Genomic DNA, 27,627 nt, shown 5'->3' with positions numbered 1-27,627 from the left:
TTGCCCTTGTTCCAGGACTGGTTAGGTTTCCAGGCCTGCTTGGATTGAGCAAAAGTTCCCTCTTGTTTTGAAGCAGAGGAAGTTGATGCTGCACCTGCCTTGAAATTTCGAAAGGCACGAAAATTAGACTGTTTGGCCTTTGATTTGGCCCTGTCCTGAGGAAGGGTATGACCCTTACCTCCAGTAATGTCAGCAATAATTTCTTTCAAACCAGGCCCGAATAAGGTTTGCCCCATGAAAGGAATGTTGAGTAATTTAGACTTTGAAGTCACGTCAGCTGACCAGGATTTGAGCCATAGCGCCCTATGCGCCTGGATGGCGAATCCGGAATTCTTAGCCGTTAGTTTAGTCAAATGAACAATGGCATCAGAAACAAATGAGTTAGCTAGCTTTAGAGTTCTAAGCTTGTCAACAATTTCAGTCAATGGAGCTGTATGGATGGCCTCTTCCAGGGTCTCAAACCAGTCGGCATAACTTCCCCCTCGACAGACCCCTCTGGTGACAATTCTTTTATAGATAAAGACTGATCTTTACTGTTTAAGGTGAAATCAATACATTTAGTACACATTCTCCTATGGGGCTCCACCATGGCTTTTAAACATAATGAACAAGTATCCTCTGTTTCAGACATGTTTGTACAGACTAGCAATGAGACTAGCAATGAGACTAGCAAGCTTGGAAAACACTTTAAAGCAAGTTAACAAGCAATATAAAAAACGTTACTGTGCCTTTAAGAGAAACAAATTTTGACAAAATTTGAAATAACAGTGAAAAAAGGTAGTTACACTAACAAAATTTTTACAGTGTATGTAACAAGTCAGCATTGCACCCACTTGCAAATGGATGATTAACCCCTTAATAACAAAAACGGAATAATAAATGACAAAAACGTTTTTTAAACACAGTCACAACAACTGCCACAGTCTACTGTGGTTGTTACCCTCCTCAAACACGACTTTGAAGCCTTTTGAGCCCTTCAGAGATGTCCTGTATCATGCAGAGGGAAGCTGAATGTCTCTGTCAGTATTTTGACCTGCACAGAAGAGCACTAAAATAGGCCCTTCCCACTCATATTACAACAGTGGAAAGCCTCAGGAAACTGTTTCTAGGCAAAAATCAAGCCAGCCATGTGGAAAAAAACTAGGCCCCAATAAGTTTTATCACCAAGCATATATAAAAACGATTAAACATGCCAGCAAACGTTTTATATTGCACTTTTATAAGAGTATGTATCTCTGTTAATAAGCCTGATACCAGTCGCTATCACTGCATTTAAGGCTTTACTTACATTAATCCGGTATCAGCAGCATTTTTCTAGCAAATTCCATCCCTAGAAATATGTTAACTGCACATACCTTATTGCAGGAAAACCTGCACGCCATTCCCCCTCTGAAGTTACCTCACTCCTCAGAATATGTGAGAACGGCAGTGGATCTTAGTTACTTCTGCTAAGATCATAGAAATCACAGGCAGATTCTTCTTCTAATGCTGCCTGAGATGAAACAGTACACTCCGGTACCATTTAAAAATAACAAACTTTTGATTGAAGTTAAAAAACTAACTATAATACACCACTCTCCTCTTACTACGTCCATCTTTGTTGAGAGTTGCAAGAGAATGACTGGGTATGGCAGTGAGGGGAGGAGCTATATAGCAGCTCTGCTGTGGGTGATCCTCTTGCAACTTCCTGTTGGGAAGGAGAATATCCCACAAGTAATGGATGATCCGTGGACTGGATACACTTAACAAGAGAAACGAGTGTTGTGATCCAAGAATATTAGTTGTGATATTCGAGTATAATCCTTGCACTATTGGCGCAGCACGCAAAGTTGAAGGGACCTCATATGAAAACGAGCAAAGGGGATTGCGTCCGATGCTGCAATCAAAAGGCCTAACACCTCCATGCACATAGCCACTGAAGGGTATGATAGAGACTGAAGATTCAGACATGCTGAGACTAGTTTTGTTTGTCTCTTGTCTGTTAGAGAAAGTCATGGACACTGAATCTATTTTGAAACCCAAACAAGTGACCTTTGCCTGAGGTATCAAGAAACTCTTTGGAAAATTGATCCTCCAACCATGATTTTTAAGAAACAACAATAGTTGATTCATGTGAGATTCTACTAAATGAAAAGATTGAGCTAGAACCAAGATATCGTCCTAATAAGGAAACACCGCAATACCCTGTCCTCTGATTACAGAGACAGGCCCCTGATCATCAGAAGAAAAAAAAAAAACTCACCCTCAAAAGCCTCATTACACACAGGAACATTGCTACTAGAAGGCATATCTTGTACTGATCTTTTAAGTTTACTTGAAAGAGGAGTGAATACCAACATTTCAGACACTGTAGCTTTAATAAATTCCTTAATGTCAGGACCATTTTATGCCGGACCTTCATGTATTGAACAAACAGAAATAGCAAAAATACCTTTGGAGGAAAATGTAGCATTAGATTGGTCTGAATGCATCAGAAAATTAAAGGGACAGTCAACTCAATTTTTTTTATTGTTTTAAAAGATAGATTATACATTTATTACCCATTCCCCAGTTTTGCACACAAAACATGGTTATATTATTACACTTTTTACCTCTGTGATTACCTTGTTTCTAAGCATCTTCTGACTGCCCCCTGATCACATGACTATCTATTGACATGCATTTTAGCCAATTAGTGCTGTGTTGTTAGAATCCATGGGCGTCAGCACAATGTTATCTATATGGCTCACATGAACTAGCTTTCCCTGATGTAAAAAACATAATTTATGCTTACCTGATAAATTCCTTTCTTCTGTAGTGTGATCAGTCCACGGGTCATCATTACTTGTGGGATATTAACTGCTCCCCTACAGGAAGTGCAAGAGGATTCACCCAGCAGAGTTGCTATATAGCTCCTCCCCTCTACGTCACCTCCAGTCATTCGACCAAGGACCAACGAGAAAGGAGAAGCCAAGGGTGTAGTGGTGACTGGAGTATAATTTAAAAAATATTTACCTGCCTTAAAAAACAGGGCGGGCCGTGGACTGATCACACTACAGAAGAAAGGAATTTATCAGGTAAGCATAAATTATGTTTTCTTCTGTTAAGTGTGATCAGTCCACGGGTCATCATTACTTGTGGGATACCAATACCAAAGCAAAAGTACACGGATGACGGGAGGGATAGGCAGGCTCTTTATACAGAAGGAACCACTGCCTGAAGAACCTTTCTCCCAAAAATAGCCTCCGAGGAAGCAAAAGTGTCAAATTTGTAAAATTTGGAAAAAGTATGAAGCGAAGACCAAGTTGCAGCCTTGCAAATCTGTTCAACAGAGGCCTCATTCTTAAAGGCCCAAGTGGAAGCCACAGCTCTAGTGGAATGAGCTGTAATTCTTTCAGGAGGCTGCTGTCCAGCAGTCTCATAAGCTAAACGAATTATGCTACGAAGCCAAAAAGAGAGAGAGGTAGCAGAAGCTTTTTGACCTCTCCTCTGACCAGAGTAAACGACAAACAGGGAAGACGTTTGTCGAAAATCTTTAGTTGCCTGTAAATAAAATTTAAGGGCACGAACTACATCCAGATTGTGCAAAAGACGTTCCTTCCTCGAAGAAGGATTTGGGCACAAGGATGGAACAACAATCTCCTGATTGATATTCCTGTTAGTGACTACCTTAGGTAAGAACCCAGGCTTAGTACGCAGAACTACCTTATCCGAGTGAAAAATCAAATAAGGAGAATCACAATGTAAGGCTGATAACTCAGAGACTCTTCGAGCCGAGGAAATAGCCATTAAAAATAGAACTTTCCAAGATAACAACTTTATATCAATGGAATGAAGGGGTTCAAACGGAACACCCTGTAAAACGTTAAGAACAAGGTTTAAACTCCATGGTGGAGCCACAGCTTTAAACACAGGTTTAATCCTGGCCAAAGCCTGACAAAAAGCCTGAACGTCTGGAACTTCTGACAGACGCTTGTGTAACAGAATGGACAGAGCTGAGATCTGTCCCTTTAAGGAACTAGCGGATAACCCCTTTTCTAAACCTTCTTGTAGAAAAGACAATATCCTAGGAATCCTAACCTTACTCCAAGAGTAACCTTTGGATTCGCACCAATATAGGTATTTACGCCATATTTTATGGTAAATCTTTCTGGTGACAGGCTTCCTAGCCTGTATTAAGGTATCAATAACTGACTCAGAAAAACCACGCTTTGATAAGATCAAGCGTTCAATTTCCAAGCAGTCAGCTTCAGAGAAGTTAGATTTTGATGTTTGAAAGGACCCTGAATCAGAAGGTCCTGTTTCAGAGGTAACGACCAAGGTGGACAGAATGACATGTCCACCAGATCTGTATACCAAGTCCTGCATGGCCATGCAGGCGCTATTAGAATCACTGATGCTTTCTCCTGTTTGATTCTGGCAATCAATCGAGGAAGCATCGGGAAAGGTGGAAACACATAAGCCATCCTGAAGGTCCATGGTGCTGTCAAGGCATCTATCAGGACCGCTCCCGGATCCCTGGATCTGGACCCGTAGCGCGGAAGCTTGGCGTTCTGTCGAGACGCCATGAGATCTATCTCTGGTTTGCCCCAACGTGGAAGTATTTGGGCAAAGACCTCTGGATGAAGTTCCCACTCCCCCGGATGAAAAGTCTGACGACTTAAGAAATCCGCCTCCCAGTTCTCCACTCCCGGGATGTGGATTGCAGACAGGTGGCAAGAGTGAGACTCTGCCCAGCGAATTATCTTCGATACTTCCATCATTGCTAGGGAGCTTCTTGTCCCTCCCTGATGGTTGATATAAGCTACAGTCGTGATGTTGTCCGACTGGAACCTGATGAACCCCCGAGTTGCTAACTGGGGCCAAGCCAGAAGAGCATTGAGGACTGCTCTCAATTCCAGAATGTTTATTGGAAGAAGACTCTCCTCCTGATTCCATAGTCCCTGAGCCTTCAGAGAATTCCAGACAGCGCCCCAACCTAGTAGGCTGGCGTCTGTTGTTACAATTGACCAGTCTGGCCTGCTGAATGGCATTCCCCTGGACAGATGTGGCCGATAAAGCCACCATAGAAGAGAATTTCTGGTCTCTTGAATGGAATGAAGGACACGGCATGCATTTTGAAGTTTTGTTAACCTGTCCTCTGTCAGGTAAATCTTCATTTCTACAGAATCTATCAGAGTCCCCAGGAAGGGAACTCTTGTGAGTGGAAAGAGAGAACTTTTCTCTTCGTTCACTTTCCATCCATGCGACCTTAGAAATGCCAGTACTATCTCTGTATGAGATTTGGCAGTTTGAAAGCTTGAAGCTTGTATCAGTATGTCGTCTAAGTACGGAGCTACTGAAATTCCTCGCGGTCTTAGTACCGCCAGAAGAGTGCCCAGAACCTTTGTGAAGATTCTTGGAGCCGTAGCCAGTCCGAATGGAAGAGCTACAAACTGGTAATGTCTGTCTAAAAAGGCAAACCTTAGATACCTGTAATGACTTCTGTGAATCGGTATGTGAAGGTAAGCATCCTTTAAATCCACTGTGGTCAAGTACTGACCCTCTTGGATCATGGGCAAAATTGTTCGAATAGTTTCCATCTTGAACGATGGAACTCTTAGGAATTTGTTTAGGATATTTAAATCCAAGATTGGCCTGAAGGTTCCCTCTTTTTGGGAACTACAAACAGATTTGAGTAAAACCCTTGTCCTTGTTCCAACCGCGGAACTGGATGGATCACTCCCATTAATAAAAGATCTTGTACGCAGCGTAGAAAAGCTTCCTTCTTTGTTAGGTTTGTTGACAACCTTGACAGATGAAATCTCCCTCTTGGGGGAGAGGATTTGAAGTCCAGAAGGTATCCCTGAGATATGATCTCTAACGCCCAGGGATCCTGAACATCTCTTGCCCAAGCCTGGGCGAAGAGGGAAAGTCTGCCCCCCACTAGATCCGGTCCCGGATCGGGGGCCCTCAATTCATGCTGTCTTAGGGGCAGCAGCAGGTTTTCTGGCCTGTTTGCCCCTGTTCCAGGACTGGTTAGGTTTCCAGCCTTGTCTGTAGCGAGCAACAGCTCCTTCCTGTTTTGGTGCAGAGGAAGTTGATGCTGCTCCTGCTTTGAAATTACGAAAGGAACGAAAATTGGATTGTCTAGCCTTGGCTTTGGCCTTGTCCTGAGGCAGGGCATGACCTTTACCTCCTGTAATGTCATCAATAATCTCTTTCAAGCCGGGCCCGAATAAGGTCTGCCCTTTGAAAGGAATATTAAGCAATTTAGATTTAGACGTAACATCAGCTGACCAGGATTTTAGCCACAGAGCTCTGCGTGCCTGAATGGCGAATCCTGAATTTTTAGCCGCAAGTTTAGTTAAATGTACTACGGCATCTGAAATAAATGAATTAGCTAACTTAAGGAATTTAAGTTTGTGTGTGATGTCATCTAGTGTGGATGATTGAAGTGTCTCTTCCAGAGACTCAAACCAAAATGCTGCTGCAGCCGTGACAGGCGCAATACATGCAAGAGGTTGCAATATAAACCCTTGTTGAACAAACATTTTCTTAAGGTAACCCTCTAATTTTTTATCCATTGGATCTGAAAAAGCACAGCTATCCTCCACTGGGATAGTGGTACGCTTAGCTAAAGTAGAAACTGCTCCCTCCACCTTAGGGACCATTTGCCATAAGTCCCGTGTGGCGGCGTCTATTGGAAACATTTTTCTGAATATAGGAGGGGGTGAGAAAGGCACACCGGGTCTATCCCACTCCTTAGTAACAATGTCAGTAAGTCTCTTAGGTATAGGAAAAACATCAGTACTCGTCGGTACCGCAAAATATTTATCCAACCTACACATTTTTTCTGGGATTGCAACTGTGTTACAATCATTCAGAGCCGCTAATACCTCCCCTAGTAACACACGGAGGTTCTCAAGCTTAAATTTAAAATTTGAAATGTCTGAGTCCAGTTTATTTGGATCAGAACCGTCACCCACAGAATGAAGCTCTCCGTCTTCACGTTCTGCAAACTGTGACGCAGTATCAGACATGGCCCTTGCATTATCAGCGCACTCTGTTCTCATCCCAGAGTGATCACGTTTACCTCTTAGTTCTGGTAGTTTAGCCAAAACTTCAGTCATAACAGTAGCCATATCTTGTAATGTGATTTGTAATGGCCGCCCAGATGCACTCGGCGCTACAATATCACGCACCTCCTGAGCGGGAGATGCAGGTACTGACACGTGAGGCGAGTTAGTCGGCATAACTCTCCCCTCGTTGTTTGGTGAAATTTGTTCAATTTGTACAGATTGACTATTTTTTAAAGTAGCATCAATACATTTAGTACATAAATTTCTATTGGGCTCCACTTTGGCATTAACACATATAGCACAGAGATATTCCTCTGAATCAGACATGTTTAACACACTAGCAAATAAACAGCAACTTGGAAATACTTTTCAAAGTAATTTACAAATAATATGAAAACGAACTGTGCCTTTAAGAAGCACAGAAAATATTATAACAGATAAAATAATTAAGTTATAGCATCAATCTTTGTCAGAATATACAGTTTTAGCAAAGGATTGTTCCCCTCAGCAAATGATAACTAACCCAGGCAGCAGAAAAAAATACACAAATAAACGTTTTTTATATCACAGTCAATACCCTCAGCACAGCTCTGCTGTGAATGATTACTTCCCTCAAAAAAGACTCTTGAGATCCCTGAACTCTGTAGAGATGAACCGGATCATGCAGGAAGAAAATGAACCTCTGACTGAGTTTTTCTGATGCATAGTGAAAGCACCAAAATGGTCCCTCCCCCACACACATAACAGTGAGAGGGATCAGTGAACTGCTCTAATTTAAATCAAAACTATTGCCAAGTGGAAAAAAAGTGCCCAAAACATTTTTTCACCCAGTACCTCAGAGAAAAAAACGTTTTTACATGCCAGCAAAAAAACGTTTTACCTCAATAATTAATTGTCATTTAAAACCTATTGCAAGTCCCTGCAAAATAGGTTAAGTCTATGTATACAGTTTAAAAGCCAGAGAAGTACCATTTCCCAGAAAACTGAAGTGTAAAATATACATACATGACAGCCTGATATCAGCTACATCTACTGCATTCAAGGCTGAGTTTACATTATAAGGGTATGGCAGGATTTTCTCATCAATTCCATGTCAGAAAATAATAAACTGCTACATACCTCTTTGCAGATTAATCTGCCTGCTGTCCCCTGATCTGAAGTTTACCTCTCCTCAGATGGCCGAGAAACAGCAATATGATCTTAACTACTCCGGCTAAAATCATAGAAAAACTCAGGTAGATTCTTCTTCAAATTCTACCAGAGAAGGAATAACACACTCCGGTGCTATTATAAAATAACAAACTTTTGATTGAAGATATAAAAACTAAATATATCACCATAGTCCTCTCACACATCCTATCTAGTCGTTGGGTGCAAGAGAATGACTGGAGGTGACGTAGAGGGGAGGAGCTATATAGCAACTCTGCTGGGTGAATCCTCTTGCACTTCCTGTAGGGGAGCAGTTAATATCCCACAAGTAATGATGACCCGTGGACTGATCACACTTAACAGAAGAAAGCAAATACAAAATCATGGGGCTGTCTTTAGGGACTTAGAAACAGACAGAAATTTAGAGGTTTAAAGGTTATAAAGTATGTTAATATAACCATGTTTTGTTGTGCAAAGCTGGGGAATGGGTAGTAAAGGCATTATCTATCTTTTTAAACAATAACAATTTTTGTGTTGACTGTTCCTTTAAGGCAGGACTACAGGTATAAAGGTGTTGAGAAATATCAGCTTCCAAAACAAGGATTAGGGACAGATTCAGAAGATTCTTTAGTGAACAAACACAGAAATAATAACCCCAAAAAACAAGTGCTCTAAGGGAATGAGTATACAATACCCCCTCCTGGGATCACAGCTATAGCTGGAAGCGCCCAAACAAATGCCAATTAAAAAATATCAAAAAAGCACCAAAATGAGTGCAAGCACCCGCGCGCCCCTACACACGTACCTGTGCACCCTTACGCATTCAGCTGAAATGTGGCAAAGAAAAACAAAAAGGTATTAACGTTACTATTAACTTAAGAATGTTCTTGCTTAGAAAAATTTAAATAACTAATACCCAAGAGGTTAACCCCATATAGAGCCCCTAATATACGAGGTACAAATTACTCTGACCAGGCTATATATAAATACTATATATTAATGCCAGGTATAGGTTTAAAAATAAGGTGTTAAAATTAAATTAAAAAAAACACCTTAAACACTCTACTACTATGCATAATAGCAGGGAAAAAAACAATCCTGTACTGAAAACATATCAGCAGAAGATATACTGTAGACCCAAACGTATAGGAGTTAACTGTAGACCCAAAAGGAGGAGGCAATAAACAAGTCCCTGTGATATCCTTGGGAGGATTTTGACATTTTTTATGGCAAATAAAAAATAAGACACAACCCAAACTCTTTAAACTTCCCTCTTGACAAACACTGCACTCTGAGGGAAAAGGGACCTCAGCCCAATGAAGAAATCATCTGCACATAACCATTCTTTACCTTCCTCCAGCAGAGGAAAAAATAAGACTAACTACCATGGAGGTGGGAGAGGTTATAGAGAACTCTTGGAGTTTGGGAATCTTTGCCTCCTTGGGGTAGGGAAGCTAATTCCCAGAAGTAATAGATTGTGATCTCTTACTACCTTTATGAAAGAAAACTTTGGTATAGGGTATACCTGGTGTCCAGGTCTTGTACTTCCCAATAGTAAGGATTTTGTGGGCACTTATCTAATGTTATTATATAGCAAGACAACAGACACCTCTTGTAATTACAAGGAATTTACTGTCAGTTTAACTTGTTGGAGGTACTTTTTAGATTGTTAAATGGATCAGAACTGGGCTACAAGGTCAGTGCAAAATCTGTATAAGAAAAAAATATGAATTCCTACTCACCAAAGCCCTGATAGGTATTGGAGCTCCAAATATACTGGAATCAACCATGCCAAAGTCATAACTATAAAAAACAAAAAAAAACAAAAAATAATGTTATGAGATGTTTCACAAGATATAGCTAACTAGCCCAGCATTCCTAACTTCTGCTGCATTGCCTGAATAACTCCACAGTCAGTCCATTTTCTCTGCTCTAGACAATAAATAATTACTATTTTCCAGAAAACTTTTTTCCTTTATTGTTTGTAAATTTTGAATGAACTACATATATTAAACTACATATATTACACATAAATCCAAACAGTTGATGATTAATAGGATCACACTATTTGGAAAAGCAGAAAAAAAGGAAATCACTGTTACCCATTGTGAGCAATTTCCTTAAATTTGGTTCAGTTTTGTAAGTAGCATTCACCAACAAAGACTGGCCTCTAAGATGAGACTAAGGAAAAAACAACAACAACAACAACAACACAATTCTGGGTATATGACTTTCTGCCTCATACGATTCATAATTAAAAAGTAAAGAAAAGGGAGAGAACATTGATGAGAGCTAGGTTATTGCCTAAAAATAGACATGAAACCCAAAACATTTCTTTCATGATTCAGATAGACCATACCATTTTAAAGAAGTTTCCATTTTTTATCCAATTTGCTGAAAAGAATACTTAGGCTCAGGAGCATAAATGCACAACTGGGATCTAGCTTCTGATTGGTGGCTGCACATATATGCTTCTTGTCATTGGTTCATCCAATGACTTCAGTAAGCTCCCAGTAGTGCAATCCTACGCCTTTAAAAAAAAATACCAAAGAAATTAAGCAAATTTGCTAATTGAAGAAAATTGGAAAGTTGTTAAAATTGTATGCTCTCTCTGAAACATTTTGGGTTTCATATCACTTTAAGTATGATCTATTTCGTTTATCTTATTTAATGACCCTAGTAATTAACTGAAAACTTTACCTAGTTGGGTAGGTATGTATGCGCACGCACACAAAGAAAAAACATGCAGACCCAGCTTTATTTGGAAGCTAAAAAAACAACCAACCATGTGTTTTATAAACATGGCTTAAATAGGTGCTCAGATGAGAGGTCCAAGAAGTGGATTCTATCCTCATAGAAAGAGTCTAAAGTGGTCTTTTTACAATCCATTGGGAAATTGTAGTCTTTGTTGGCATAAACTCTTGCAACATTCCTATATTCCCACAGAATAACTAGTGACCTGAAGGTTTTCCTCCAGTCCTAAGATCTAGGGAAAGGGTCCTAGGTAACTTTAGCCAAGATCTAGAAATGTTTGTATTTATTTAATTTCAAGTTATGTTAACTCACTTTGTTAAAAAACTTTCCAGGTGAGATTACAAGGCAATTCAAATACTGAGTTGGAATAAAGACAGAATAAAATATACTGAAAACACAAATATTTATAGACAAATATTAACTCAAAATTCAATTTGGAAAAAAAATGGATTGTCCGGCACACAACATAGCGATTTCTGCTATATCGCGTTATACGAAATTGTGTAGTAAAAAATATCATGACTTTAAGAAACATAGGGTATGGGGAAACTGGTAGAAATGTACATAAGTGAGGGTAGTGTGAAGTGAGTGTAAAGAATGGTTGAAGATTTGTAGCTTTACATTTGCATATTTATTAAAAAAAATAAAAAATTCAGGACAACCAAATTTGTGAGCAGAAAAGACACCTTATCACGAATATACTACTTTCTTACTACTACTTGCCTTTGCTCTAGACCATAATAGACCCTATAACTATAGCGGACCATGCCCCAATAGCCCTGAAACTCCAAATTGGCCAAATACAGAAAAAGAGCAACAGATGGATATTTCCAACAGATCTATATAGAGACACTAATTTCTACAGACATCTGTTAGAGGAATGGCAGACATATAAATCACTAAATGAGACACATGCTGATCAACCCCTCAAAAGCTGTCTTAAGGGGAGTCATATCCTCGTACGCCACAAGCATCAAGAAAAAATGTAAAGCAAAAACAGATCTTCTCCTAAAACAAATTTTAAATGCCAGAAATTGGTATCTTAGAAATCCCACACTACAAAATAGACTTAAATATAAAGTCATCAAAACAAGAGATAATTATTTATTACAACAGACCAACAACTCACACTCCAAGACACTAGCCAGATTTTATCAATTTGGGAATAAAACAGGCAAACATCACTAAACCTACCACACCAAAAAAAGCACCATTTTAGCAGTTAAACAAGGTAATGAGATCCTAAATAAGGAAGAAGAAATCCAGAAAACATTTGTAGATTTCTATAAAGACCTCTACTCACCACAACTGGACTCTAATAAAAAAAATTAGGTTTTGGCAGCAAGTAGACCTACCCAAAGTAGAACAATCACAACTTGAAAGTCTTAACCAACCAATAACACCTGCAGAGATAACTGACACTTAAATCACTCACACTAGAAAAAACACCAGGTCCGGATGGCTCACCAGCGGTATTTTATAAAATCATGGGAGCGGACATTTGCTTGCCTTTAGCACAACTTACCACTCCTATTGCCCCATTTCCCTGCTTAACCAGGATTATAAGATTTTAACGAAAATCCTAGCCAATAGATTAGCATCAATATTGCCAAGAATTATACATAGTGATCAAACAGGATTTGTAAAGGGGAGGTCCTCTGTTCTTAACATTAGAAGGACACAAACCGTCCTACAATACTATTGGATGGTATCACATGATAATAAAAAAAGGAAAAATCACAAAGAGGTGGCACTATTACTGATAGATGCGGAAAAGGCCTTCGATAAGGTTCTATGGGAACATTTGTTTACCACATTTGAAAGGGTAGGAATTGAAGGCTCATTTGTTCAAGCACTCACTTATCTATACAAAATACCACAGGCTTCCCTTCTGATTAACGGGACATGCACTCCACCTTTCTTACTCAGGAGAGGTACATGCCAGGGTTGTCCCCTTTCACCCCTCGTATTTGACATAGCCATAGAGCCATTAGCGTGGAAAATTAGACAGCAGCTAGAAGACTTGAAAAGCCACCCTGTATATCTCTATCTTTGCAGATTATATGGTACTTTATGACCAAGACCCCCCAAAAAATATCCCAAAGGCAATGGACCTGATTAGTGAATTTAGCCAAATATCTGGTTATAAGATTAACACAAACAAAACTTAACTGATTTGGCTTCTCTCCCAGGGCGAGAAAAATATTCCAGGGTATGCTTTTAAAATAGTAGAAGACAATTTCAAATACCTAGGCATAACCCTACAATTAGACCCACGCAAATGGTATTCCATAAATTATACACCCTTATTCAAAAAGCTGCATAACTTAATTTAAGGATGGTCTGAGCTGCCGCTCTCCCTATCAGGGAGAATAGGCCTTATTAAAATGATATATATTTTTCAGAATTGTTGTATTTCTTCCAGGCGGTGCCAGGAAAACTTTAAAAACAGAATTTATGTTTACCTGATAAATTACTTTCTCCAACGGTGTGTCCGGTCCACGGCGTCATCCTTACTTGTGGGATATTCTCTTCCCCAACAGGAAATGGCAAAGAGCCCAGCAAAGCTGGTCACATGATCCCTCCTAGGCTCCGCCTTCCCCAGTCATTCGACCGACGTAAAGGAGGAATATTTGCATAGGAGAAACCATATGATACCGTGGTGACTGTAGTTAAAGAAAATAAATTATCAGACCTGATTAAAAAAACCAGGGCGGGCCGTGGACCGGACACACCGTTGGAGAAAGTAATTTATCAGGTAAACATAAATTCTGTTTTCTCCAACATAGGTGTGTCCGGTCCACGGCGTCATCCTTACTTGTGGGAACCAATACCAAAGCTTTAGGACACGGATGAAGGGAGGGAGCAAATCAGGTCACCTAGATGGAAGGCACCACGGCTTGCAAAACCTTTCTCCCAAAAATAGCCTCAGAAGAAGCAAAAGTATCAAACTTGTAAAATTTAGTAAAAGTGTGCAGTGAAGACCAAGTCGCTGCCTTACATATCTGATCAACAGAAGCCTCGTTCTTGAAGGCCCATGTGGAAGCCACAGCCCTAGTGGAATGAGCTGTGATTCTTTCAGGAGGCTGCCGTCCGGCAGTCTCATAAGCCAATCTGATGATGCTTTTAATCCAAAAAGAGAGAGAGGTAGAAGTTGCTTTTTGACCTCTCCTTTTACCAGAATAAACAACAAACAAGGAAGATGTTTGTCTAAAATCCTTTGTAGCATCTAAATAGAATTTTAGAGCACGAACAACATCCAAATTGTGCAACAAACGTTCCTTCTTTGAAACTGGATTCGGACACAAAGAAGGCACGACTATCTCCTGGTTAATGTTTTTGTTAGAAACAACTTTCGGAAGAAAACCAGGTTTAGTACGTAAAACCACCTTATCTGCATGGAACACCAGATAAGGAGGAGAACACTGCAGAGCAGATAATTCTGAAACTCTTCTAGCAGAAGAAATTGCAACCAAAAACAAAACTTTCCAAGATAATAACTTAATATCAACGGAATGTAAGGGTTCAAACGGAACCCCCTGAAGAACTGAAAGAACTAAATTGAGACTCCAAGGAGGAGTCAAAGGTTTGTAAACAGGCTTGATTCTAACCAGAGCCTGAACAAAGGCTTGAACATCTGGCACAGCTGCCAGCTTTTTGTGAAGTAACACAGACAAGGCAGAAATCTGTCCCTTCAAGGAACTTGCAGATAGTCCTTTCTCCAAACCTTCTTGAAGAAAGGATAGAATCTTAGGAATTTTTACCTTGTCCCAAGGGAATCCTTTAGATTCACACCAACAGATATATTTTTTCCATATTTTGTGGTAAATTTTTCTAGTTACAGGCTTTCTGGCCTGAACAAGAGTATCAATGACAGAATCTGAGAACCCTCGCTTTGATAAGATCAAGCGTTCAATCTCCAAGCAGTCAGTTGGAGTGAGACCAGATTCGGATGTTCGAACGGACCTTGAACAAGAAGGTCTCGTCTCAAAGGTAGCTTCCATGGTGGAGCTGATGACATATTCACCAGGTCTGCATACCAAGTCCTGCGTGGCCACGCAGGAGCTATCAAGATCACCGATGCCCTCTCCTGATTGATCCTGGCTACCAGCCTGGGGATGAGAGGAAACGGCGGGAATACATAAGCTAGTTTGAAGGTCCAAGGTGCTACTAGTGCATCTACTAGAGTCGCCTTGGGATCCCTGGATCTGGACCCGTAGCAAGGAACCTTGAAGTTCTGACGAGAGGCCATCAGATCCATGTCTGGAATGCCCCACAATTGAGTAATTTGGGCAAAGATTTCCGGATGGAGTTCCCACTCCCCCGGATGAAATGTCTGACGACTCAGAAAATCCGCTTCCCAATTTCCCACTCCTGGGATGTGGATTGCAGACAAGTGGCAGGAGTGAGTCTCCGCCCATTGAATGATTTTGGTCACTTCTTCCATCGCCAGGGAACTCCTTGTTCCCCCCTGATGGTTGATGTACGCAACAGTCGTCATGTTGTCTGATTGAAACCGTATGAACTTGGCCTTTGCTAGCTGAGGCCAAGCCTTGAGAGCATTGAATATCGCTCTCAGTTCCAGAATATTTATCGGGAGAAGAGATTCTTCCCGAGACCAAAGACCCTGAGCTTTCAGGGGTCCCCAGACCGCGCCCCAGCCCACCAGACTGGCGTCGGTCGTGACAATGACCCACTCTGGTCTGCGGAAGCTCATCCCTTGTGACAGGTTGTCCAGGGACAGCCACCAACGGAGTGAATCTCTGGTCCTCTGATCTACTTGTATCGTCGGAGACAAGTCTGTATAGTCCCCATTCCACTGACTGAGCATGCACAGTTGTAATGGTCTTAGATGAATTCGCACAAAAGGAACTATGTCCATTGCCGCTACCATCAAACCTATTACTTCCATGCACTGCGCTATGGAAGGAAGAGGAACAGAATGAAGTATTTGACAAGAGTTTAGAAGTTTTGATTTTCTGGCCTCTGTAAGAAAAATCCTCATTTCTAAGGAGTCTATTATTGTTCCCAAGAAGGGAACCCTTGTTGACGGAGATAGAGAACTTTTTTCTACGTTCACTTTCCACCCGTGAGATCTGAGAAAGGCCAGGACAATGTCCGTGTGAGCCTTTGCTAGAGGAAGGGACGACGCTTGAATCAGAATGTCGTCCAAGTAAGGTACTACTGCAATGCCCCTTGGTCTTAGCACCGCTAGAAGGGACCCTAGTACCTTTGTGAAAATCCTTGGAGCAGTGGCTAATCCGAACGGAAGTGCCACAAACTGGTAATGCTTGTCCAGGAATGCGAACCTTAGGAACCGATGATGTTCCTCGTGGATAGGAATATGTAGATACGCATCCTTTAAATCCACCGTGGTCATGAATTGACCTTCCTGGATGGAAGGAAGAATTGTTCGAATGGTTTCCATTTTGAACGATGGAACCTTGAGAAACTTGTTTAGGATCTTGAGATCTAAGATTGGTCTGAATGTTCCCTCTTTTTTGGGAACTACGAACAGATTGGAGTAGAACCCCATCCCTTGTTCTCCTAAAGGAACAGGATGAATCACTCCCATTTTTAACAGGTCTTCTACACAATGTAAGAATGCCTGTCTTTTTATGTGGTCTGAAGACAATTGAGACCTGTGGAACCTCCCCCTTGGGGGAAGCCCCTTGAATTCCAGAAGATAACCTTGGGAGACTATTTCTAGTGCCCAAGGATCCAGAACATCTCTTGCCCAAGCCTGAGCGAAGAGAGAGAGTCTGCCCCCCACCAGATCCGGTCCCGGATCGGGGGCCAACATCTCATGCTGTCTTGGTAGCAGTGGCAGGTTTCTTGGCCTGCTTTCCTTTGTTCCAGCCTTGCATTGGTCTCCAGGCTGGCTTGGCTTGAGAAGTATTACCCTCTTGCTTAGAGGACGTAGCACTTGGGGCTGGTCCGTTTCTGCGAAAGGGACGAAAATTAGGTTTATTTTTGGCCTTGAAAGACCTATCCTGAGGAAGGGCGTGGCCCTTGCCCCCAGTGATATCAGAGATAATCTCTTTCAAGTCAGGGCCAAACAGCGTTTTCCCCTTGAAAGGAATGTTAAGCAATTTGTTCTTGGAAGACGCATCCGCTGACCAAGATTTTAACCAAATCGCTCTACGCGCCACAATAGCAAAACCAGAATTTTTCGCCGCTAACCTAGCCAATTGCAAAGTGGCGTCTAGGGTGAAAGAATTAGCCAATTTGAGAGCATGAATTCTGTCCATAATCTCCTCATAAGAAGAAGAATTATTATTGAGCGCCTTTTCTAGCTCATCGAACCAGAAACACGCTGCTGTAGTGACAGGAACAATGCATGAAATTGGTTGTAGAAGGTAACCTTGCTGAACAAACATCTTTTTAAGCAAACCTTCTAATTTTTTATCCATAGGATCTTTGAAAGCACAACTATCTTCTATGGGTATAGTGGTGCGTTTGTTTAGAGTAGAAACCGCCCCCTCGACCTTGGGGACTGTCTGCCATAAGTCCTTTCTGGGGTCGACCATAGGAAACAATTTTTTAAATATGGGGGGAGGGACGAAAGGTATACCGGGCCTTTCCCATTCTTTATTTACAATGTCCGCCACCCGCTTGGGTATAGGAAAAGCTTCGGGGGGCCCCGGGACCTCTAGGAACTTGTCCATTTTACATAGTTTCTCTGGAATGACCAAATTCTCACAATCATCCAGAGTGGATAACACCTCCTTAAGCAGAGCGCGGAGATGTTCCAATTTAAATGTAATCACATCAGGTTCAGCTTGTTGAGAAATTTTCCCTGAATCTGAAATTTCTCCCTCAGACAAAACCTCCCTGGCCCCCTCAGACTGGTGTAGGGGTCCTTCAGAACCAATATCATCAGCGTCCTCATGCTCTTCAGTATTTTCTAAAACAGAGCAGTCGCGCTTTCGCTGATAAGTGGGCATTTTGGCTAAAATGTTTTTGATAGAATTATCCATTACAGCCGTTAATTGTTGCATAGTAAGGAGTATTGGCGCGCTAGATGTACTAGGGGCCTCCTGTGTGGGCAAGACTGGTGTAGACGAAGGAGGGGATGATGCAGTACCATGCTTACTCCCCTCACTTGAGGAATCATCTTGGGCATCATTTTCTCTAAATTTTGTGTCACATAAATCACATCTATTTAAATGAGAAGGAACCTTGGCTTCCCCACATTCAGAACACAGTCTATCTGGTAGTTCAGACATGTTAAACAGGCAAAAACTTGATAACAAAGTACAAAAAACGTTTTAAAATAAACCGTTACTGTCACTTTAAATTTTAAACTGAACACACTTTATTACTGCAATTGCGAAAAAGTATGAAGGAATTGTTCAAAATTCACCAAAATTTCACCACAGTGTCTTAAAGCCTTAAAAGTATTGCACACCAAATTTGGAAGCTTTAACCCTTAAAATAACGGAACCGGAGCCGTTTTTATATTTAACCCCTTTACAGTCCCTGGTATCTGCTTTGCTGAGACCCAACCAAGCCCAAAGGGGAATACGATACCAAATGACGCCTTCAGAAAGTCTTTTCTATGTATCAGAGCTCCTCACACATGCATCTGCATGTCATGCTTCTCAAAAACAAGTGCGCAATAGAGGCGCGAAAATGAGACTCTGCCTATGATTAGGGAAAGCCCCTAGAGAATAAGGTGTCCAATACAGTGCCTGCCGGTTATTTTACATAATTCCCAAGATTAAAATAATTCCTCAAGGCTATGGAGTATAAAATATGTTTATATATAAATCGATTTAGCCCAGAAAATGTCTACAGTCTTAAAAAGCCCTTGTGAAGCCCTTTTTTTCTTTCTGTAATAAAAATGGCTTACCGGATCCCATAGGGAAAATGACAGCTTCCAGCATTACATCGTCTTGTTAGAATGTGTCATACCTCAAGCAGCAAAAGTCTGCTCACTGTTCCCCCAACTGAAGTTAATTCCTCTCAACAGTCCTGTGTGGAAACAGCCATCGATTTTAGTAACGGTTGCTAAAATCATTTTCCTCTTACAAACAGAAATCTTCATCTCGTTTCTGTTTCAGAGTAAATAGTACATACCAGCACTATTTTAAAATAACAAACTCTTGATTGAATAATAAAAACTACAGTTAAACACTAAAAAACTCTAAGCCATCTCCGTGGAGATGTTGCCTGTACAACGGCAAAGAGAATGACTGGGGAAGGCGGAGCCTAGGAGGGATCATGTGACCAGCTTTGCTGGGCTCTTTGCCATTTCCTGTTGGGGAAGAGAATATCCCACAAGTAAGGATGACGCCGTGGACCGGACACACCTATGTTGGAGAAAAAAAAATAAAAAAAAAAAATCAGACCTTAAATCAATCACACAAATGGTTTTAGGCTTTGTATGGAATCATAAAAAACACAGGGTGTGTTACCTGAAACTCACGGCGTCAAGGGAGATGGGAGGTTTGGCGTTGCCAAACTGAGTTGTAAAATTGGGTGGCTCAATGTAAGTTCGTTACAGACTGGTTAACCAACCAAAAGAAATTCACAGACCCGAAATTAGAAGAGACCCCAATAAAACCATGGGCGCTAGAAATGATACTTCACAAGTAACGAACACAAGCAAATCATTGGTAGGTAACATAGACCTATTAAAGTGAATGTAAATTTTGATGCTAAAGTGCCCGGTTTTTAAAAATTAGATTAAAAACAGGGGCACTTTAATTCATCAAAATTTACATTTCATTCGTGTTGTGAAAAAATACTTACCTTTAAATCTTGACAGCCGCTCCAGATTCCTCCACCCTTCGCAAAGCCTCTTCCTGGGTCTAAAATTAGGAATCCGGCTTCCTCCAATCACAGCGTTGAATCAGACACTGATGCCCCCGGGGGGGAAGCTGTGATTGGAGGATGACCGATCCATCATTTCTGACGTCGGAAATGGCTTGCGACGACAGGAGGAAGCTGGAGCAGCTGTCAAGTTTAAAAGTAAGTATTTTTTCACAACATGAGTAAAATGTAAATTTTAATGAATTATAAGTGCCCCTGTTTTTAATCGAATTTTTAAAAACCGGGCAGTTTAGCATCAAAATTTAAATTCACTTTAAGTCAGCCAGCGAGAGCCTGGAAACTGGCGTGCAAATGGTTAGGAGCTAGCCATATAATAGTATAATACTTCCCATGGCATGGAAATCCAGAATTCCCAGCCGGAATTACCTCTAAGACTTTTAAATACTGGAAAGAGAGTGTTTTACACACTATAGGTCAGACTTTAAATCGAGGATAGGAAGAGTATGATGTCATTTGAGACTTTGAGAAATACTTTTGACTTACCTAAGAGAAATCATTATGCCTATTTGCAGACGAGACATTATCTACATGCCCTAACAAAGGAAGAACACCTTTCTGATAGTACTCAGATCCTACAACTCAGACTCGGCAAAGAAAGGAAATACATAGATTTCACCCGTATACAAAAAACTATTAAAACCAGTGAACACAAAATGCTTAGATAAGATTAAGGATATATGGGCACACTTACTAGGGGAAGACGTGCCGGAACAAGCTATCACAAAAAGCATTCATAAAGTCAAAGTAGCCACTCTATCATTAGAGATGAGGGAATCCCATTTCAAGTTACTACAAGACATCTATCTTTCATCCAAAAAATGTCAACACTGGAGAGTAGCTAGGAAAAATCATTGCCCTAAGTGCAATGCAGTAGATGCAGACACACTACATATGATATGGAGTTGTCCTCAGTTCGATTTTGGAAAATGTAGGCATACTGGATAAACACAAAGGTGGTGACTCCTTACATAAAACTGACCTTACAAAACATTATACTTTTGAACATAAAAAAAATACCAACACACACAAAGCTTTGCACATACAACATTATATTACTAGCTAGAAATCCGATATTCCAGAACCGATAGAAAAGGAACCCACCTACTGTATCACAGTTAAAGCAAGCAATGCTCAAACAGCTATTTATTGAGCAATTGGATGGCATGGGAGACATATTGAGAAGAGTTAAATCATTCATGACGAAATGGGAACCATTTATTCACACTTTACCCAGAAGTAACCGTAGGATAATCATTTCACCCTTTAAAAACACATAGTACATGCTTAATGCACAATTGCGGGGAGAATGAGAGTTGGAATAGTCAAGGGATATTAAAAAAAACAGGGAGAGATAACAGAAGAGAGACAGGAAGAGAACAACTTAATTCTATTTCAGTTATGGATTCTTCTTCTCAAAAGGACTAGAGCAAGATTTTCGAAATGGCAGTTCTGATAAATACGAATCAAGAATGAGAGAATAGTTTGGCTTGTTTGTCATGTAAATCATGTTAAATGTTACCTGTTCTGGATGTAATTGTGTTTTCTGTGGTGACAATAAAAAAAAGTAAAAAAAAAAAAGTAGCAGCTTAAAGGGATAGAAAACTCAAAATTAAACTTTCATGGCTCAGACTTAATTTTACTTCATTCTCTTGATATCCTTTGTTGAAAAGCATATCTAGGTAGGCTAAGGAGGAGCAATCTACTACTGGGTGCTAGCTGGTGATTGGCTTCTATATACATATGCCTCATCATTGTCTCACCAGAAGTGTTCAACTAGCTCCCAGCATTGTTTTGCTGCTCTGGAGCTTTCTTTGCTTGAACGCAGTTATTTGCAAGTCATGGTGCAATAATAAAATGCTCCAATAGAATAGAGCATTTACTTTTTGCACGTATGTCCTTTAAAAAAAGGACCATTAAATACACTAGAATTGCATAAACAAGTGCATTGTAAGAAGACAATGCCATAGTACTTACTCTGAATTTTAAATGAGCAGTAGATTTTTTTCTGACAAATTCCAAAATTTACTTCAATGTGCCAGTCCCCTGTATCATGTGACATGCATCAGCCAATCACAGCCTCATATTCAATGAAGGCTTGCGTATTTTCAGTAGTAGCTGGTGCCTCAATGTGTGCATCTAAAAAGCCTATTAGTTATTTTGCTTTCTGTAATTTAAGTCTGAAAATTGAGCATTTTCTAATTCTGAGAACTGACAAAGCGCATGACAGGCTTCACAAGGTTTTCCCTGACACATATCTGTTCATAACTTATTTCAACAGAGATGCTTAGATAACTGCAACACAATGGAAAATTTGACTACAGTGGTTATCTTTGTCTACTCAAGTAACAAGACAGGATTGGCTCCTCTAAATATGGCAAGTAGTGGTTGGAGTTTGGCTATTGAAAAACAGTTGTAACAAATAAGGTGATAACGCATTCCAAGCATTTTCATCCATAAAATATAATCAGCACTGCAGATACAGCAGGATGTTTTGGTTGTCTAAGCAACAGCTCAATTGTCATGAAGAGGATGGCTCAATTTTTGATTGGCTCGTGGTGCACCACCTGCTTGACAGATGGCAATAGCTACATCAAAATGCGCTGTGAAATACAGCAGTTGTGTGTACACCGCAGCTAAGTGGTGAATACAAATAAAAAGTCAGTGGGCAGTAGTGAAAAACAAATTATGCTTACCTGATAATTTCAGTTCCATCGAGGGGAGGAGTCCACGGCTTCATTCATTCATTACTATTGGGAATTAAGAACCTGGCCACCAGGAGGAGGCTTAAATGCCTCCCCCACTTCCCTCATCCCCCAGTCATTCTGCTGAGGGAACCAGGAACAGTAGGAGAAATATCAGTATAAAAAGGTGCCAGAAGATGATTAAATTTAGGTCCGCCTAACTAAGATACGGGCGGGAGCCATGGACTCTCCTGCCCTCGATGGAAATGAAATTATCAGGTAAGCATAATTTATGTTTTCCATCTAAAGGGGAGGAGAGTCCACGGCTTTATTCATTACTATTGGGAACATATACCCAAGCTCTAGAGGACACTGAATGAAACCGGGAGGATAAAAGGCGGACCCTAATCTGAGGGCACTACAGCCTGCAAAACCTGTCTCCCAAAAACAGCTTCCGCAGAAGCAAAAACATCAAATTTGTAAAACTTTGTAAAAGTGTGTAAGGAGGACCAGGCCGCCTTACAATTTTGCTCCATAGAGGCATCATTCTTGAAGGCCCAAGACGAAGCCACAGCTCTAGCTGAATAAGCTGTGATCCTCTGAGGAGGCTTATGTCCCACTGTCTTATAAGCCCCTCAACCAAAAATACAAAGAAGTAGCAGAGGCCCTTTGCCTCTTGCGCTTCCCAGAATACATCACAAAAAGAGATGTAGGCTGTCTGAAATCCTCTGCATGAAACACCACATAAGGAGGATCACAATGCAAGGCAGCTAGTTCAGACACTCTGCGTGCCGATGCAATAGCCAACAGGAAGAGAACCTTCCAGGATAGAATCTTAAATGTCTATGGAATGCATAGGTTCAAACGGAACCCTCTGCAAAACCTTAAGGACTAAGTTTAATCTCCAAGGCGGAGCCGACTGTCTAAAGACAGGCCTGATTCTAGACAGAGCCTGATCAAAAGACTGGATGTCAGGGAGCTCAGCAAGTCTGCCATGCAACAACACTGATCTGTCCATTTAAGGAACTAGCGGCAAGACCCTTCTCCAAACCATTTTGGAGAAAGGACAGAATCCTCGATACCTTCACCTTATGCGAAGGATATCCATGCTTCTCACACCAGGACAAGTAAGTTCTCCACACCTTATTGTAGATCTTTCAGAAAAGCCTCTCTTGGCCAAGACTAAGCGTTAAATCTCCACGCAGTCAGTCTCAGAGAATCTAGATTTCGATGTTGAAAGGGGCCCTGTGATAGCAGATCCCTGTGACAGGGTAACCTCCACGGCGGAGAGGATGACATCCCCACCAGATCCGCAAACCACATCCACCGCGGCCACGAAGGAGCAATCAGAATATTTTAGATTTGTATAGGTTGAACTCGATGGACTTCGGTCTTTTTTCAACCTCATCTACTATGTTACTATGTTAGAATGGCCGGGGCCTGCTCCTGTTTGATGCCTGCCACTACGCGAGGGAGAAGTGATAACGGTAGAAAAATGTAAGCTATGCTGAATCCCCAAGGAACCACTAAGGCATCTATCAGCTCTGCCTGGGGATCCCTGGACCTCGACCCGTATCGAGGTAGCATGCAATTGAGTCTGCACGCCATGAGATCTATCTTCGGCGTTCCCCATCTGTGACAAATCTCAGCAAACACCTCGGAGTGAAGAGACCATTCTCCCAGATGGAAGGATTGTCTGCTGAGAAAATCCGCTTCTCAGTTGTCCACACCTGGAATGTGAATCGCTGAGAGCGAGCAGTCGCGGGACACCTCCCACATCGCGAGGAAGCTCTTCATACCCCTTTAATGGTTGAAGTAAGCCACGAGGTAACGTTGTCGGTCTGGAATCTGATGAAACTGACCGACCCCAGAGAAGGTCATGTACTCAAAGAATTGTAAATTGCTCGAAATTCTAGGTTGTTGATCGGAAGGAGAAACTCCTCCCTGGAACACTTTCCTTGTGCCATCCTGGCACCCCAAACAGCTCCCCATCCTGCCAGACTGGAGTCCATGGTCACAATCACTGTTCCCTGTAAGACCAGTTTTGTGTGCGACCTAGCAGTGAAACAGTTAATCAAATAACCACACCCTGCAATTAGCAAACATTTCACAATGCAGACTGAAAGGTATGGTTCTCTTATTAACTGTTTCACTGCTGGGCCTCACACAAAACTGGCCTTAGAGGGAACACTGGTCACAATATCCCAGGACGGTCTCAAGAAGGATGTCCCCATGGACAGTTGCTCCGGACGAATCCACCAAGAGAGGGAGTTCCGAGTCCGAGCATCCATGGTTATCTGCTGTGACAGATCTGAATGATCGCTGTTCCAATGTCTCAACATGCACAATTGAAGAGGTCTGAGATGGAACCTGGCGAATGGGATGACATCTATGCTTGACACCATGAGACCTATCACCTCCATACATTGAGCCACCGATGGGCTTGTGTAGGACTGAAAGGCAAGACAGGTGGACACAAGCTTCCTGCGCCACTGATCTGTGAGAAATATCTTCATGGATATAAAGTCTATTAACGTGCCCAGGAACTCCACCCTGTTGCTGGAAACCAGGGAACTTTTTCCTGAGTTGATCTTCCAACCGTGAGATTGGAGCAGAAGAAGAGCCCTTGAATGATCCTCTGCGAGGCTGAGCGACGGCGCCTGAACTAGGATGTCATTCAGGTAAGGTGCCACCGCAATGCCCCTGGATCTGGCCAGCAGCGCCCCCAGAACCTTCATGAAGATTCTCAGGGCCGTCGCCAGACCAAAAGGAAGGGCCACAAACTGGAAGTGTTGATCCAGAAATACAAATCGTAGGAACCTGAAGTGGTCCCTGTGAATTGGCACATGAAGGTAAGTCTACAGTCGTCATGAACTGTCACTCTTGAACTAGGGGCAGAATAGATCTCATCGTTTCCATTTTGAACGATGGAACACTCAGAAACTTGTTTAAACACTTGAGGTCCAGAATTGGGCGGAACGTGCCCTCCTTCTTTGGGACCACAAAAAAGGTTGGAATAGTACCATAGACCCCTTTCTGCTAGGGATACTAGTACGATAACCCAGAGAGAGGCGAGATCTCTCACACATTCTAGAAAGGCCTCTCTCTTCTCTGGTCTCAAAGACAGGTTTGACAGGAGGAATCTGACCTCGGGCGGATGGGACCTGAACCCGTAACCCTGGGAGACAACTTCTAGAACCCAAGGGTCCTGAACGTCCTGCAACCATGCTTCTGAGAATAGAGATAATCTGCCCCCTACGTGATCCGGAGACCGGTCAGGGGCCTCCCCTTCATGCCGATTTCGTATCTGCGGGCTTCTTGCTATGCTTAGACTTGTTCCAAGATTGAGACGGCTTCCAAGATCCCTTGGACTGGTCCGCTTTCGCGGTGGGTTGCTGGCGCTGGGCCTTGACCGCACGAAAGGGACGAAAAGTAGATCCCTTAGGCTTAGCCTTCTTATCCTGCGGTAGGAAAGCTCCCTTGCCTCCCATAACCGTGCATATGATCGAATCCAATCCTGGACCGAACAGGATCTTCCCTTGAAAAGGCAGGGACAACAGCCTCGATTTAGAGGTCATGTCCGCAGACCAAGATTTTAGCCACAGAGCCCTGCACGCTAAAACAGAAAAACCTGACACCTTAGCATTCAGGCAAATAATTTGCATCACAGATTAAAGAATTGGCAACCTTCAGCGCCTTAATCTTCTCCTGTATCTCGTTGATGGATGTTTCCCCCTCAACCATTTCACACAGGAGTAACGGTTGGACCCCAGGGCGCTGCATGTACAATCGGAGATGAATGTAGGAAACGCACCTCCCGGGACGAAGAATCCTCAGAGGTGGACGGCTCAGTAGTACTAGACATCCGTTTACATTTAGATGTTGTAACTTTATCAAGGCATGTGGAACATAGTTGAGCAGGCTGATCTACCAGAACCTCCTCAAAATAAACACAAGAATGAGACTTTGTTAAGGAGGGAGAGCCCTCTAACGCGTCAGAGTCCTCTATCACATGCGCTTTTGGGTAGACTAATTTAAAGTACAAAAAGGCACCTTTAACCCATCAATGGCCGGGGGAACTCACCACCTCCTAGGAACCGGACTACAGAAACCGCTACGTCTCCTGCGCCACAGATCAACAGAGAAGGATAGACACACCCAGTCACATGGAATGGCTGGCAGGACTGTCCCTGCACTAGAGAAAAACGTGCCAAAAATGGCTGCGCAAGATTCTCACAAGTAACCTGAAAGTTCCACACATTGCCAGAGCCTCATCTCGCAAATAACGCAGCAATGACACAATAAACAATATCATGTATAACCCCCCCCTGTTCAATAATCCCCCTTCCAGGAATATTAACCCTTGATTCTGTAAAGATAAAAGGCGCCACACTGTGACCCTGTCTTCTATGTTATACTTAATAAAAAAATGAAACGATCTTACCAGAATCTACACCGTGGAACAGGAACATGGCCCTTCAAGTGTGACAGGATAGTAGCCTCGCTCCTGACATGGACTTGAGTGTAGAAAGCAGGCAGCAAAACTCGTCAACGCCGATTGCTTATGGAGCTGTTAATATGAGTCGGGATGGTTTGGCAGAAAGACTCTCCCTGCATCTCCGGACTCTATCTTTTGCCCAGGCTCTCACTGAGAGGCTGACAGGACTACTTAAAACTCCAGTCCCATTGCGAAGAGTACTACCCTCCATCAGAGACTACTCCGAAAACTCCTCTGCCATCCTCCTGTGACGAAAGGCAAAGAATGACTGGGGGATGAGGGAAGTGGGGGAGGTATTTAAGCCTTTGGCTGGGGTGTCTTTGCCTCTTCCTGGTGGCCAGGTTCTTAATTCCCAATAGTAATGAATGAAGCCGTGGACTCTCCTCCCCTTTAGATGGAAATATAAGAGAGTTCAGAACAATATTGAATGCAGTCACATAAAAAAAAATAATTAAAAAAAAAATAATAGACAGTAAGGTCAAAATTAAACTTTAATGTATTGGATAGGGCATGTAATTTTAAAACAACTTTCCAATTTACTTCTATTATCAATTTTACTTAATCCTCTTGGTATCTTTTGTTAAAGAGTAATCCCAGGTGAGCTCAGGAGCCCGCAGGTTTCTTTAACCATCTGGCAGCAGTGTTTGCAACAATGTTTAGAGAAATC

At 41.8% G+C, this 27,627-nt stretch overlaps 1 protein-coding gene across 2 annotated transcripts in view; it reads right to left on the bottom strand.

The window, feature by feature from the left end:
- The window catches only part of GK5 (glycerol kinase 5), a 163,856-nt gene that overhangs the window by 74,607 nt on the left and 61,622 nt on the right, over positions 1–27,627 (bottom strand). For both annotated transcript variants that reach the window (XM_053709816.1, XM_053709817.1), the window contains one exon: positions 9,932–9,992. In XM_053709816.1, coding sequence (XP_053565791.1) covers positions 9,932–9,992 — 61 coding nt within the window. The remainder of the gene's footprint in view (positions 1–9,931; positions 9,993–27,627) is intronic.

Source organism: Bombina bombina, chromosome 4, assembly GCF_027579735.1.
Source record: "Bombina bombina isolate aBomBom1 chromosome 4, aBomBom1.pri, whole genome shotgun sequence".
NCBI classification, from domain to species: domain Eukaryota; kingdom Metazoa; phylum Chordata; class Amphibia; order Anura; family Bombinatoridae; genus Bombina; species Bombina bombina.
This window is presented reverse-complemented; position numbering and strand designations above follow the sequence as displayed.